The sequence below is a fragment of the Callorhinus ursinus genome, unplaced genomic scaffold (assembly GCF_003265705.2).
Source record: "Callorhinus ursinus isolate GAN/ISIS: 27379988/994484 unplaced genomic scaffold, GSC_fseal_2.0 scaffold77, whole genome shotgun sequence".
In the NCBI taxonomy this organism is placed as follows: Eukaryota; Metazoa; Chordata; class Mammalia; order Carnivora; family Otariidae; genus Callorhinus; species Callorhinus ursinus.
In genome coordinates this window covers 3676354-3688668 of record NW_027397139.1, presented here as the reverse complement: position 1 = coordinate 3688668, position 12315 = coordinate 3676354, and the positions used below count along the sequence as shown (strand labels likewise).

Here is a 12315-nt window from a genome sequence, read left to right as displayed (position 1 = left end):
AGGGGTCCTAAGCGGCACACCGGGGGCCGGGTGCCACAGTCTGCCCCTGACCGACCCAAACACACAAGCCTCTAAAGCCAGGGTGGTGAACTGCAGACCACGGGCCACGTCCGACACGAAGCCTGGTTCTGTGAACGCCCCCGGCACAGGCATGGGCCGGGCCTCCCACCGCCACAGCGGCAGACGTTGCCGGGCCCGTAGAGCTGGGAAAAGTCACTGTCCAGCCCTGCACAGGCCAGGTCCGGGAGCCCTTCCCTGCCCCAAACAGAAAGACCCGGCGTCAAGTGCGTGCGGGCCGCACAGCAGAGGAGTGCGAGCGTCTGGTTTCCTACGAGGCCGACAGCCCCGGCGCCGCAAAGGCTTCGGGCGCAGGACCTATGGGGTGTGCAGGGAGAGGAGAAACTCACAGTTCTGATCGGAGTCTTCTATCAATATCCTCAATTTCTGAACGCAAAGCTGCAAAGGGGAAGGTGACAGTAGTCATGCCTCCTGAGGCAAGAGCGCAGTGACCACAGGCCCACCTCATACCCTGGATCCAGCCCGGAGGCCCAGGGACCAGGGAGGGTGGAGGACCCCGGGCCCCACTCGGTGCAGCACCCATCACGCAAGCAGGACAGTTGCCTGCAAGCACTCACACGGACACACGTTTGGGGAATGCCTGCCGATGCACCCACTGACACCTGGCAGCTTCCAGGGGCGCTAAAATTTGTGTCCACCCCCCCTCATTGTCAACTGCACAGACAAAGGCTGGCCAGGGTCCAGTGCAGGGCACCGTATGTGAGTGACGACTGCAGATGTGGGGCGGGCGGCATATTCCCTGCCCGCCGCCCCTTCCCCAGGCTGCTCCCGACTGCAGCTCACGGCACAGTCTGCACCCAGGGACGTACCTGGATGCTGGCGCTGTGGTTAGGCATGCCAGAGGACAGAGAGATGAGAACTGAAACAGAAAACCTCGCCTCAGGAACTCGCCAAGCCTCACCCACGTGCAGAGGCCCACTCACCCACGTCCACCCTGGGCACTGGGACACCACACCAGGCACTGTTAGCCCAACCGCTCTCCCGGGGAGGCTGGCTCGCGAGATGGCATCTGGTTGCTGGCGCTCTATGGCCGGAAGCACAGACCACAACCCCACAGCAGGCACCCCCATCCAGGACAGGTCCGCAGAGCCTGGGCCAACCCCACCTGCTGGCTCTCAGAACCACTTGAGACCCACCAACCCTGCCATGTACCAGGCCTGCTGCCTCGCCCTATGCCCCCAAGCCCCCTGCCCATCACCGTGGGCAGCTCTGACCCTACTATATCCTGGTTTCCCCCACCGACCACTCCAGACACAGAGACTTGCTCTCCAGGTCCTGCATTTGCTGCCTCTGGGCATTAGCTGGCCCCAAAGGCCCACCCTTCCTCTCTGCCAGTGTCACTGAGCCTCAGGGACCACATGGCTCTAATCATGGAGTGTGGACCCTGGGCCAGCTTCCTGCAAACTGCTGAATTTCAGGCTGCCCAAAGGGCCTTGAGGAGGGACCATAAAGCTGGCTTCCCAACAGCTTTGGGCAGACAGGCAAGCAGTGAGGAGGTGAACCCCGTGGGTCACGACTCTGGCTCCAACAAATAATGTGGGTAGAGAGGCTCAACTTGTCAAGCGTGCAGAAACACATCAGCCAGTGCTCTGTGTGGGCCTTGGCTGGAGACTGACTGAAACAGGCGGGACTCCAAGCAGACTTTGAGAAGTGCCTTCTGGTCCCATCTCACGAAACCTTTTTGTAACAGGTTCCTATGCTTAGAATCCACAGGGGATGGCATGCTGCCTGACACTTGCTCTAAAATCCTTAGGGAAAAAGGTCTTGCTGACAGGTGTGCCACAAGCTATCCCTGCCTCCCAAGGGGATCCAGAGGGAGGTGGCAAGGACATGGGGCGAAGGATCTTGGGGTCTTCCCTGCACCGTGGGGCCCCACCTCGGTGTCCAGGGTGGGAGCGGGGAGGGCTTTCCACGTGCCACAGCCGACTGCCCTAGACCCGGTGGCTGGCCCCTCACCTGCGATGACTGTGTTCACGCACTCGTAGAGAAGGGACATGGCAGACGTGCTGGAGGAGGAAGAAGACCAGAGGTGTGAGGACCAGGACGCCTGAGAAATGCAGGGGAAGCGCACGTCTGCTGGCCCCCCACGCACACAGCTGTCACCCGGGTCGGTGGCATCCCCCAAGGGACACACGAGCCTCCCTTTCTAACTGCCAACGGGGGCCTCTCACACTACCACCCACTGAACCCATTCCCAGAACCTTTCCATTCTGTGATGCCTGTGAAGGAAAGCTAACTCCCCCATCAACGTCTCCCAACCCAGGACCTCACCACCCGGCTCCACCTGGGGCGACGCAGGGGGCAGCGAGGCGTGGCCGCACACAGGCAAGCAGAGCACAGAAGGCCATGGCCACGGTGCTACCACCAGGGATGTCTAGGGGACGTGGGGGGCACGGCCCAGGGTGACCACCATGGGTGGGCGCGGATGCGTCTACTCCACTCGTACCTTCTCACAGGTGACGGCTGAGAGTGTGGCTGCCACGTGTCCCAGGGAGCAGGGGCCATCAGCCCGCCCGTGTCTGTGGTCACCACACTGACGGCCTCCTATGATCCCCTCTGGGAACCACAGCACTGCACCACACACTCAGCGATGGTGGGTGTTTCAAACCGAAGACATCCCCCGCCCAAGAGCACCTGTTCCACCCAATTATCTTTCACCGTCTGATCTGCTGGAGAGCCCGGGGACGGAGGCTCAAGCACACCCAGGTCCGATGTGGCCTCGAGGCCCCAGCTCCTCCTGTGCCACCTGCCACTTAGCCCCCACAACTCAAGCACAGGCCCCCAGGTGGTGTGGGAGCTTCTGCGACATTCCAGAACCGGCCAGGGACACAGCTGTCTACAGCTCTTCCCGCAGACAGCCGAGGTCTCCTCGTGAGCTAGAGGATAACCGCAGGCTCCCCCTTCCTTTGCTGTTACTGTTCTGTTTCAAAAACTGCTTCACAGGGAAAGGACGCACTGGCCCCCAGGGTCCCAGGAGGGCCAGTGGGTGCCCTAGCAACACAGCTCACTCTCGGGAGCAAAAGCACATGGCGTGTGTTTGCTTCTCCACCACAAGACTCTCCCCAGGGTCCCTGTGCCAAGGGAGTGCAGGCCTGCACGTGCCAGATGGCAGGGGTCACGCAAGGGCCAAGGGCTCAAGGGCTCACCTGTGGATCAGGTTGGTGAGAGGCTCAATCAGCTTCTTGCCCAACCTTGGCTCCAAGGGGGTCAGAGCACCAAACTAGGTATGAGAGAGACCGGTGGGTCACTCGGGGCAGGAACAGACGGCACCAACTCCAACCCCCACCCACACGCCCAGGGCGCTTCCAGGACACGCCGGGGCCTTTTCACTCGGTAAGAAAAGGGAAGTTCGGGAGGGATACTTGCCAATTTGATAATTTTAATGAGGACCCAATTGTTGGTTGAGGAGGTCATCAGCTTGAAGAACAGTGGGGCGAGGGAAAGGTAGTTTTTGGGGTTGCGCCTGGCCAGCTCACAGATGACGTTGACTGCTGCTGACTGCACCCCTTTGAAGTAAAGCAGGGGGACCTCCTCATCAGTAAGAGTATCATCAAAATGGAGGTTGCACCCTTATCCAGGAGGACTGTCCTCCTCAGTAGGCTGGTCACCCCTGCTTTGTGCCTGGCACTGTGCTCATCACCTGGGGGACATGGTTCAAACTTCTTAGAGCCAGGCATCACCTGAGTTTGTGGGGCTGGTCCCTTGAAGGATCAAAGTAACTCCGGTGCAGGACATCCACCACACCTGCCACCTTGGCTCCTACTTCCCCTACCAGAACTTTCCACACCTTGCCATTCTCCCTGATATAAGGCAGGTTCCGAGACAAGCTGAACCTTGCCTCATGTTTAGAGAAGCTGTGTGACGTGAGCTCAGCCCAGAGAGTCCTCGATGAGGGAAGGACTGACCGAGAACAGGAGGAGGGCTGGCATGAGCCCTGCGGTGTGGGACCAGAGTCAAGGCATCAGAATACTCGTGAATGCTAACGTGCAGACAGACGGCCACACAGCCAGGCACACCCCCGTGCATGGATGGTGGGTGTCTGCTGAGTAAGCGCCTGGAAGAGGGGACGCCCAGCGCCCAGAGCTTGGGGTCTACATCCCACACCAACAAATGGGACCAGCTCCCCGGAGACGTGGCAGATGCCAGGGCCAGAGCAGGGAAAGCAGAAGGCAAACCTGGTGTCTCATGGTGCCAAGAAGTAAGGAGAAGCTGTCTGTGGTGGGACACCAGGATGGAAACCCCAGGACCTAGCACCCCTACTCTTCCCTTGCAACACCCTCTATCAGGTCCTCACAGATGCTGGCAGAGCCCTGCACCCCCACACCGTCCCATCGTAAATCAACAAACCAGGGTCAGGGTCCTCCAGTTTCTCTTTCAGGCGGGGGAAGGCGGGGCGCAGAGACTCGGGGTACTTCAGGAACACCTTGTACATGATCAGTACAGCCTTCTTCCGGATATATGGCTTGGTGTGCGACATCTGCAGGAGTAGAGGGCCGGTCAGCCTCTCCTCCACACTGCTACTGTTCTCCGCACTTGCCCTGCCCCCCCCACCCCCGCCACGACCCAGGTTTCCCCATCTCCACTGGCCACGCCTCACCTCCCTGCACCCGCCCTGCTCACCTTCCTACACCTACCCATGTCTCCCCTCAGTCACCAGGAGGGCAACCCTCTCTCCAGCCCATCTGGTTTCTGGCCTTCGAGCCGGGCCTGTGCCACAGCCCCGAGCACAGGGACCACACAACAGGGTCTTGTGTGGAACTGAAACCAGCTTCCCCGTGTCCATGACCCTAGCTAGACCTGCCCTCCCGAGGCCGAGACCCTTCTCAGACTCACTGGAACCCAGTGAAGGACAGAGAGAGGGAGAGGACTTGAACTGGAAAAAGAGCCTTCACCAGTCAACGCTGGCCTCCGACTCCTCTGGCGTCCAAGGCCTGTCCCCAGAGCAGGGTGCCAAGGGGTGTCCGGGGCTCCCCTCCACACTGGACCATCCCGGAGCTCTTGTCCTTCTGGAACTCTGCTCTGGCCAGGAAGGCCGCTGGCCCTCAAGTGGGCACACTTACCACCTGCCCGGGCCCCGGGGAGCCACACCGCAGGAAAGCTCCCAGCCCCCACGACTCACTAATGTACTCCCACACTTGCAGCTGCCGTCACCAGCACATCGGCAACACATGGGGCCAGAAGGGCAGTATCTGGGGTCCTGCGGTGGTGGCTCAAAAGCCACCAGGGAGACCACATGAGCGAAAGAGCGGGGCCACGTGTGGGCAAAGCGACTTACAGTGGGGGGCCGGCTGCAGGAGGCAGGGCTGTGGTGTGCGGGCCCCCCATCTAGAAGCTGCTAGCACATACGGTCTGAAACCACAAGCCCGGACCTATCCATCCACACGACAAACAGGCTGACCTATATATGGAAAGAACTCTCCAGAGAGGAAAGCAGCCACCCTTTTGCTCTGCCCAGATAAAACCAATGGGGAATGGCCTCCCAATCAGTTGGAGATTTGGGTGAACGACTGATGCCCCTGAGAACCAGGACTTCTAAGAGAACGTCCCCCTTTTAGAAAAATGCTCTGGACACCTTGCAGGTAAGCAGCAGCTGGGATTTTTGCCCTTCAAATGGATTGAAGCACAAGAAGTCACTCCATGGCCAGAGAAAGACACAGGGCGTTAGGGATGGGGCAGGAAGGAGGTGGCTAACTGAGCGCACTGCCTGCTGGGAAGCAGTGAGGTGGGAGCTGGTGGGGCGTGCGCTGGATGGCATGGGCGCTCGCCCAGGCGCCACCCACCCCTGGCCCCAAGCAGGGCTACTGGAAAGGAGATGGAGAAAGAACGTGAGGGTGACAATGGCCCGAGGCCGGGTCCCACACTGGCATGGGGGGGACACACAGCAACTCAGTTTCCCATCTCATCTGGGGGAACCCGGACCGTTTCTGCACATCCGAGGGTTTTTTTTTTTTTTTTAAGATTTTATTTATTTATTTGACAGAGAGAGAGACAGCGAGAGAGGGAACACAAGCAGGGGGAGTGGGAGAGGGAGAAGCAGGCTTCCCGCCGAGCAGAGAGCCCGACACGGGGCTCGATCCCAGGACCCTGGGATCATGACCCGAGCCGAAGGCAGACGCTCAACGACTGAGCCACCCAGGCGCCCATACCCGAGGGTTTTTGATGTGACGTTTAACCGTGGTTTTCCAGGCCCCTTGGCAGACCAAGTCACGTCACAGAACAAAGGCCAAGAGGCTTGGGCACACTCACAAACTCACCAGTGTCATGATGTCATTGGCCAAGTCTCTGGCAAGATCTGGGGTAACAAAACAGGACAGGCCAGTCAGCGCAACGCCAGTGTCGTACTGGCTGGGGCTGCTCAGGTCCTGCAAAGGAGGGAGAAGAGTCAGCAGGCAGGTGCCGACGGGCAACACCAGCTCCTGGCTGGGGGTCTGGGCCTGGGCCTGCATGAGGGGCACCAAGCACCCGCCAGTTCCAGGGAGCACGGCCCTCAGTCCAGGCCCAGCCCAGTGGCCGGCACTTGAGGGGGCCGCATGCTTGAGAACCCTGGGGCTGAGGGGCCAGTGCGGGAGCCAGGAACCTCTGCCACTCCTAGGGTTTCTCCTCCACGACAGCCAGGACATCTCCTCTGGGCCCCTCCCGAAGGCAGGCCACCTCTGGCCTGACTTTCCTCTCTCAGGTGAGCAGGAAAACCGGCCATGAGAGCGGCACATGCCCAGCCCAGACCCCTGGTCACTCAGTACAGCTCCCATGGCATGAGCGCACGATGGCCTCACCTCGACACCAGCAAAACATTTGTATCCCACATTTGCTCTGGGGAGACTTCTCTCTTTTTTTTTTTAAGAGTTTATTTATTTATTTGACAGAGAGAGACACAGCGAGAGAGGGAACACAAGCAGGGGGAGCGGGGGAGGGAGAAGCAGGCTTCCCGCTGAGCAGGGAGCCCGATGCAGGGCTCAATCCCAGGACCTTGGGATCATGACCCGAGCCAAAGGCAGACGCTTAACTGACTGAGCCACCCAGGCGCCCTGGGGAGACTTTCCTAAGGAACTCCCCAAACTCCACACAGCATGGTAAAAACATACCAAGACGCATTTTAAGAGGTCACCTTCTGGACGGCGATAAGAACCCGAAAACACTCCTAAAATCCATTCCAGCCTGAGCTGACACGGTAAAACTGCACTGGACCCATGGCACAGAACTCGGGCCCTAGATGACCACTCCTAATTCAGCATGATTTACAAAGGGCCAGTGAAGAGCCACCACAGGGTTTTTCAGAAATGGAGGCTTGTGGAGGGAACACGGGTCACTGTTAAATAGGGAGAGCCCCACTCGAAGGGCATGGGGAGTGGGGAACAGGGATGGTGTGCAGAAGTTATTCCAGAAGTCGCGGGTTTATTTAAAATGACACACACAGAGACTACAAACATTGGGGACGGGAACGGAGGAAAATGTTTTCTAACAGAGCAGGTATATCCTCTGCTCCATTACAGGGACAGCTCATGCTCGGGCGGTCTCCCCAGCAGAGTAGATCTAGGTGACCTGCCTCTGGCACATCTCTGTGCAAAGCGGTGACCATCTAGGTCTAAACAGAGGTTGCTACAAAAGGATGGGTAGGGAGCGTGCCTGTGCCCAGATGGCCGGCAGGAAAACCCAAGCTGGGCCAGAGCCCCTCCACCCTCCTCCTTCGGCTGCCCCCCGTGACACCCCCATGCGCTGCTCCCAGCTGAGCTTGCCCCTCACAGCCACAGGGCACCCAAGACGCCCAGTGCTGCCACACAACCTGACCCACGGCTGGCTGCCTCAGAACCACAGGCTCAGTGCTCGGCCCAGCAGCCCGTCCTGTGCCAACATGTACCCTGGCCAGTGCTATGCTGCTGGTGTGCTGCAGGGTCTGCCCAGGAGCCCAGCTCAGGTTCCCAGGCCCCCTTACGGGGACAAGCACACCTCACAGGGTCTGGCCTGTACATCCAACCGTCACCGAGCCTCTGATTCTCCCTGACACCCCCTCTTATTACTCCACAAAAGCAGCTCAAAGCTCTAGGACCAAAGAAGAAATTTATTACTCACGGATCTTCAAGACCATCTCCAAACACAAAAATTATACATGACTAAGACATGCGTGCAGTGTGACTCAGAAGACCCAATGGGCAAGGGGCGCCTGGGGGGCACCGTCGGTTAAGCATCCAACTCTTTGTTTTGGCTCAGGTCATGATCTCAGGGTCATGAGATTGAGCCCCTAGTCGGGCTCTGCGCTCAGCACGGAGTCTGCTTGTCCCTCCCCCTCTGACCCCGTGGGCGGAAAGGCCCCCATGGGGAAGGGTGTGCACCTCAGCGGGCACTCCCACCCGAGGGAGAAGGGCATGAGAGGACAGCGGCCAGGAGCCAGCCTTCTAACACCCAGAAGCACCAGTGAGGGAGGACGGAAGGCTGGCAGCACTCCGGCCTCACCCGCCGCCTGCGAGCAGACTGACAGACCCACTACACCACCTCTGGGTGTCTTCGGACAATAGCGCGGCCGTGCTGGAAGCCATGGGCTTACGACAGGGTCACACCAGTGAGAGCTTGCCACCTCAGCGCCTTCTAGTCGTCACTCACTCGGAGCACCAAAGAGGCTGGCATGGAGACCATGGTGAGGACGGGGGACAGGAGCGCCCAGTGAGGGCTCACGACAGCCACGGGTGCAGGAGGGCTGCCTACCTTGCGGATCTGGTTCGTTGTCAGCATGATGACGTCGGTCCCCTCGTGAAAGCACTGGGAAGCAGCAAGGTAGCCGATCCGCTGTGAGTCAGACAGGAGGGCATCAGACACAAGACAAGGGAGCCCCCGGGGCCAGGGAGCAACAGCCTGAGGCCAGCCTCGGGGCCTCCAGGAAGTCATTTGAGGAGGAGGAAGAGGAACCGGCCGCAGAGCTCCGAGGTTGCAGGCTTTGAAACACAAAGTTCTCGTAAGGTCAGCCACACCACCCGGTCCTCTGTGAGCACGTGTCCTGACCACCTCCTTGGCAGCCCAGAACTGCCTTTGTGATGGGGCATGGAAGCCAGCCTACGCACTAGCTTTCCTTAGCTCTCAGATCTCCCTGCCAGGCTGACGCAGACGCCTCCATCACTCTTACACGTGATGCTTTAATGCCCAGGCAGAGCACCTCCTGTGTGCTGCTTCAACGAGAGGGGCCCGCGGGCAGGACGACGGTGTCCGTCAGAGAGGAGCCCAAGACTGACCCAGCCAGTGACCCACAGGTGGGTGCTGGGGCCCCGCGACCTGGAGATGGTCTCGCCACCCTGCTGGCACGCATTCCTGTCGGAACCTGCCCCAGCCCCAGCCCCAACCCCAACCTGAGAGCTACGCAAGGCCCTCCAGCGGGTCGTGGGTGTTGACAATCACTCTGCAGAGTGTTTACTAAAGTGGGAGCCACGCTCACGTTACAATACCAAGTGAGGAGGTAGGCCCCAGACCACTCTCAGGCAGGGCCTCCGTGAGGTGCAGGGAAATGCTCAGAAACACTACGAGGCCCTGGGGCTGGGGGCACATGGGGGCCTCCAAGTAAGACGGTCAGTGCTTGCTTGTTTTGGGGGAAATTACAAGTTTGTTTTAACGAGTATTACAAAAATGTACAACCAACCCTACGAACCCATTTCACGGACATCCCTTAAAGTTGAAAGACAAACACCATGCAGGTTACTGTTAATAAAGATGACGAACGCCGAAGCGGCATCTGAGGGGCTGAGGCTCATGTCCCACACTCTGTTTCTGTAGAGTGTGGCCTCCCGCCAGGGCATGCCCTCCGCCTGTGAGCACGAGGTTCGGGTCCCACGGCAAGCTCATCCACCTCACCTTGAACGTGAACTTGGAGGCGCTCATCACTTCTATGATGTTGAAGGCAGCCCAGCTGATGTCATAGCCCAACATCTGTAACTGTTGGAAAGACAGGCCCAGTGATTTCCACTCACATGCCAAGGCTTGAACCCCAAATTCAGCACTGTCTGAGCTGGTGAGGGAGCAAACCACCCTCTGTGCACACACCCAGAGGGTGGGCCTCGCCGAACACACACCCTGGAGGATTCTGTTTCTTCTGACGCTAGTCCTCGCGTTTAGAACCCCAGGGACGGGCTCATCACAAAGGCGGAGGGTAAGCATCTGCAGCTGAAATGCCAGTGTCCACGAGCGCTGGTGCAGACTCCTCGCCAGTGAGAGTGAACCGGCTTCTCATAAAAGCTCCAAGGTGACGGGATGCCCCCGGCAAGCCTTCCCCCTCCTTTCTGACCAGAGATGAGGCCAGGTGAGGGGAGCCTGTCCCAGGCCAGGTGGGATCTGCCGTGCCCTGGGCCACAGGGTCATCACGACACGCCCTCCCTCAACTCTGAGAAATTAGTTCGGTGTGCCAAGGCCAGCACCTGGAGCTAATGTGGTTGATCCCTGTTTGGCAGGTGGGTAGAAATGGGCGATGAGTGGACAGAAGGAGGGATGGAGGGATGGCTAAGCAGCCTGACCGCAGCAGGGTGTGGGAGGGGGCGGCCCTGTGAAGTGCTGTGGCCTGGGCAAACAGTCCTTGGTACTTACGTAGGTCAGCTTGCAGACTGCATTTGCTTTTACTGCAATGTTGTCCTGCTTCAGCTCTTGCTTGATTTCATCAATGCACTGAGAGATATATTTTGCCTGAAAGGAAAAAAGAAAATGAAAAATTACAAGTGCCTGACTAAAACAGTTAAGAATAATTACTGCAGAAAGAAGCCAAACACCAAAGGCCACAGTGTGATTCTGTTCATGTGAAACATCCAGAGCAGGCCCATCCACAGACACAGGAGGTGGGTCTGTGGGTGTCAGGGGCTGGGGTTTCTTCCTGGGCTGACAGAATGTTTTAAAATGGACCATGGTGCTGGCTGCACAACTCTGTGAATGTACTAAAAACCACCGAACGGTACTCTTTAAATAGGTGAGTTGTACGGTATGTGAGTATCTAATAAAGCTGTTATTTAAAAAGGTGATTTCAGAGGCGCCTGGGTGGCACAGTCGGTTGATAGTCTGATTCTTGATTTCGGCTCAGGTCATGAGATTGAGCCCCATGCTGGGCTCTGCGCTCAGCGGGGAGTCTGCTTGAGATTCTCGATTCTCCCTCTCCCCCACTCCCCCGTCCCTGGCTTACATATATGTTCTCCCTCACACTTTTTTTCTAAAATAAATGTTTATAAAAAAGCCATTTCAGTGTGGTAAGATGCCCAGGATTCCCTCACAGTTCTCCTGGAGAAAAAAGGAGGGTGAGGGGAGCAGGTGCCTCAATGTCTATTTATTCAATTTTCCCAACTTGTGTGCATAGCTAATGTTTCTTTCTTTTTTTTTAAAGATTCTATTTTTAAGCAATCTCTACACCCAACATGACCGAGATCAGGGTCCCCAAGATCAAGAGTTGCATGCCCCTCTCAGCCAGCCAGGTACCCCTAGCTCATGTTTTCTACATGGAAAAGTTCTAAAACTTGAAAGAATTTCAACACAAAAAGTTAAGACGTGGAAATCTTCCTGATTCTCTAGTGTAGCCTTTTAATGATTTGCTCCTGAGACTTGCACAAAGCTGGGAAACAACCCCCAGGTCCCACCACCTGGTGTCCCTGCCCACTGTCCACCTCACGGGCCCCTCTGAGGCTGACGCCCAGCTGGGTGCTCAACACCGAGCCCTCCCCATCCCCAGCCGCTCCTGGAAGCCGGTCTGGAAGCCGGTCTGGGTGTCTCTGTGGCTCCTGTGGGCTTCTCTCAAGGAGCAGCGTGTCAGGGCTCACGCACGCTGCAGAAAGGGGTCCCGACTCCCTACTTGGCAGGGAGTCGGCTTCGTCCTCTGACCCTCCCCCATCTCATGTGCTCTCTCTCATTCTCTGTCTCTCAAATAAATAAAAAAAATCTTTTTTTTTTTAAAGATTTTATTTATTTATTTGACAGAGAGAGACACAGCGAGAGAGGGAACACAAGCAGGGGGAGTGGGAGAGGGAGAAGCAGGCTTCCCGCCGAGCAGGAAACCTGACACGGGGCTCGATCCCAGGACCTTGGGATCATGACCTGAGCCGAAGGCAGATGCTTAACGACTGAGCCACCCAGGCGCCCCAATAAATAAAATCTTTAAAAAAAAAAAAAGAAAGGGGTCCCAACCCCACCACATGCATACAGACCACCTGGTGTTTATCTAGCTGCTGGAGGACGGACTCCTGTATCTTTCCCACTTCTCCACCCTTGTGAGTTGAGCTGCAGTGTTTG

General features: G+C 57.8%; 1 protein-coding gene across 2 annotated transcripts in view; it reads right to left on the bottom strand.

The window, feature by feature from the left end:
- AP3D1 (adaptor related protein complex 3 subunit delta 1) overlaps positions 1-12315 on the bottom strand; it is a 39336-nt gene that overhangs the window by 14043 nt on the left and 12978 nt on the right. For both annotated transcript variants that reach the window (XM_025861128.2, XM_073887313.1), the window contains exons 2-11: positions 10636-10731; positions 9910-9990; positions 8776-8856; positions 6333-6440; positions 4426-4555; positions 3445-3584; positions 3225-3298; positions 2035-2084; positions 888-937; positions 408-456 (exon numbers count right to left, since the gene is read on the bottom strand). In XM_025861128.2, the coding sequence (XP_025716913.1) occupies positions 408-456; positions 888-937; positions 2035-2084; positions 3225-3298; positions 3445-3584; positions 4426-4555; positions 6333-6440; positions 8776-8856; positions 9910-9990; positions 10636-10731 (859 nt within the window). The remainder of the gene's footprint in view (positions 1-407; positions 457-887; positions 938-2034; positions 2085-3224; positions 3299-3444; positions 3585-4425; positions 4556-6332; positions 6441-8775; positions 8857-9909; positions 9991-10635; positions 10732-12315) is intronic.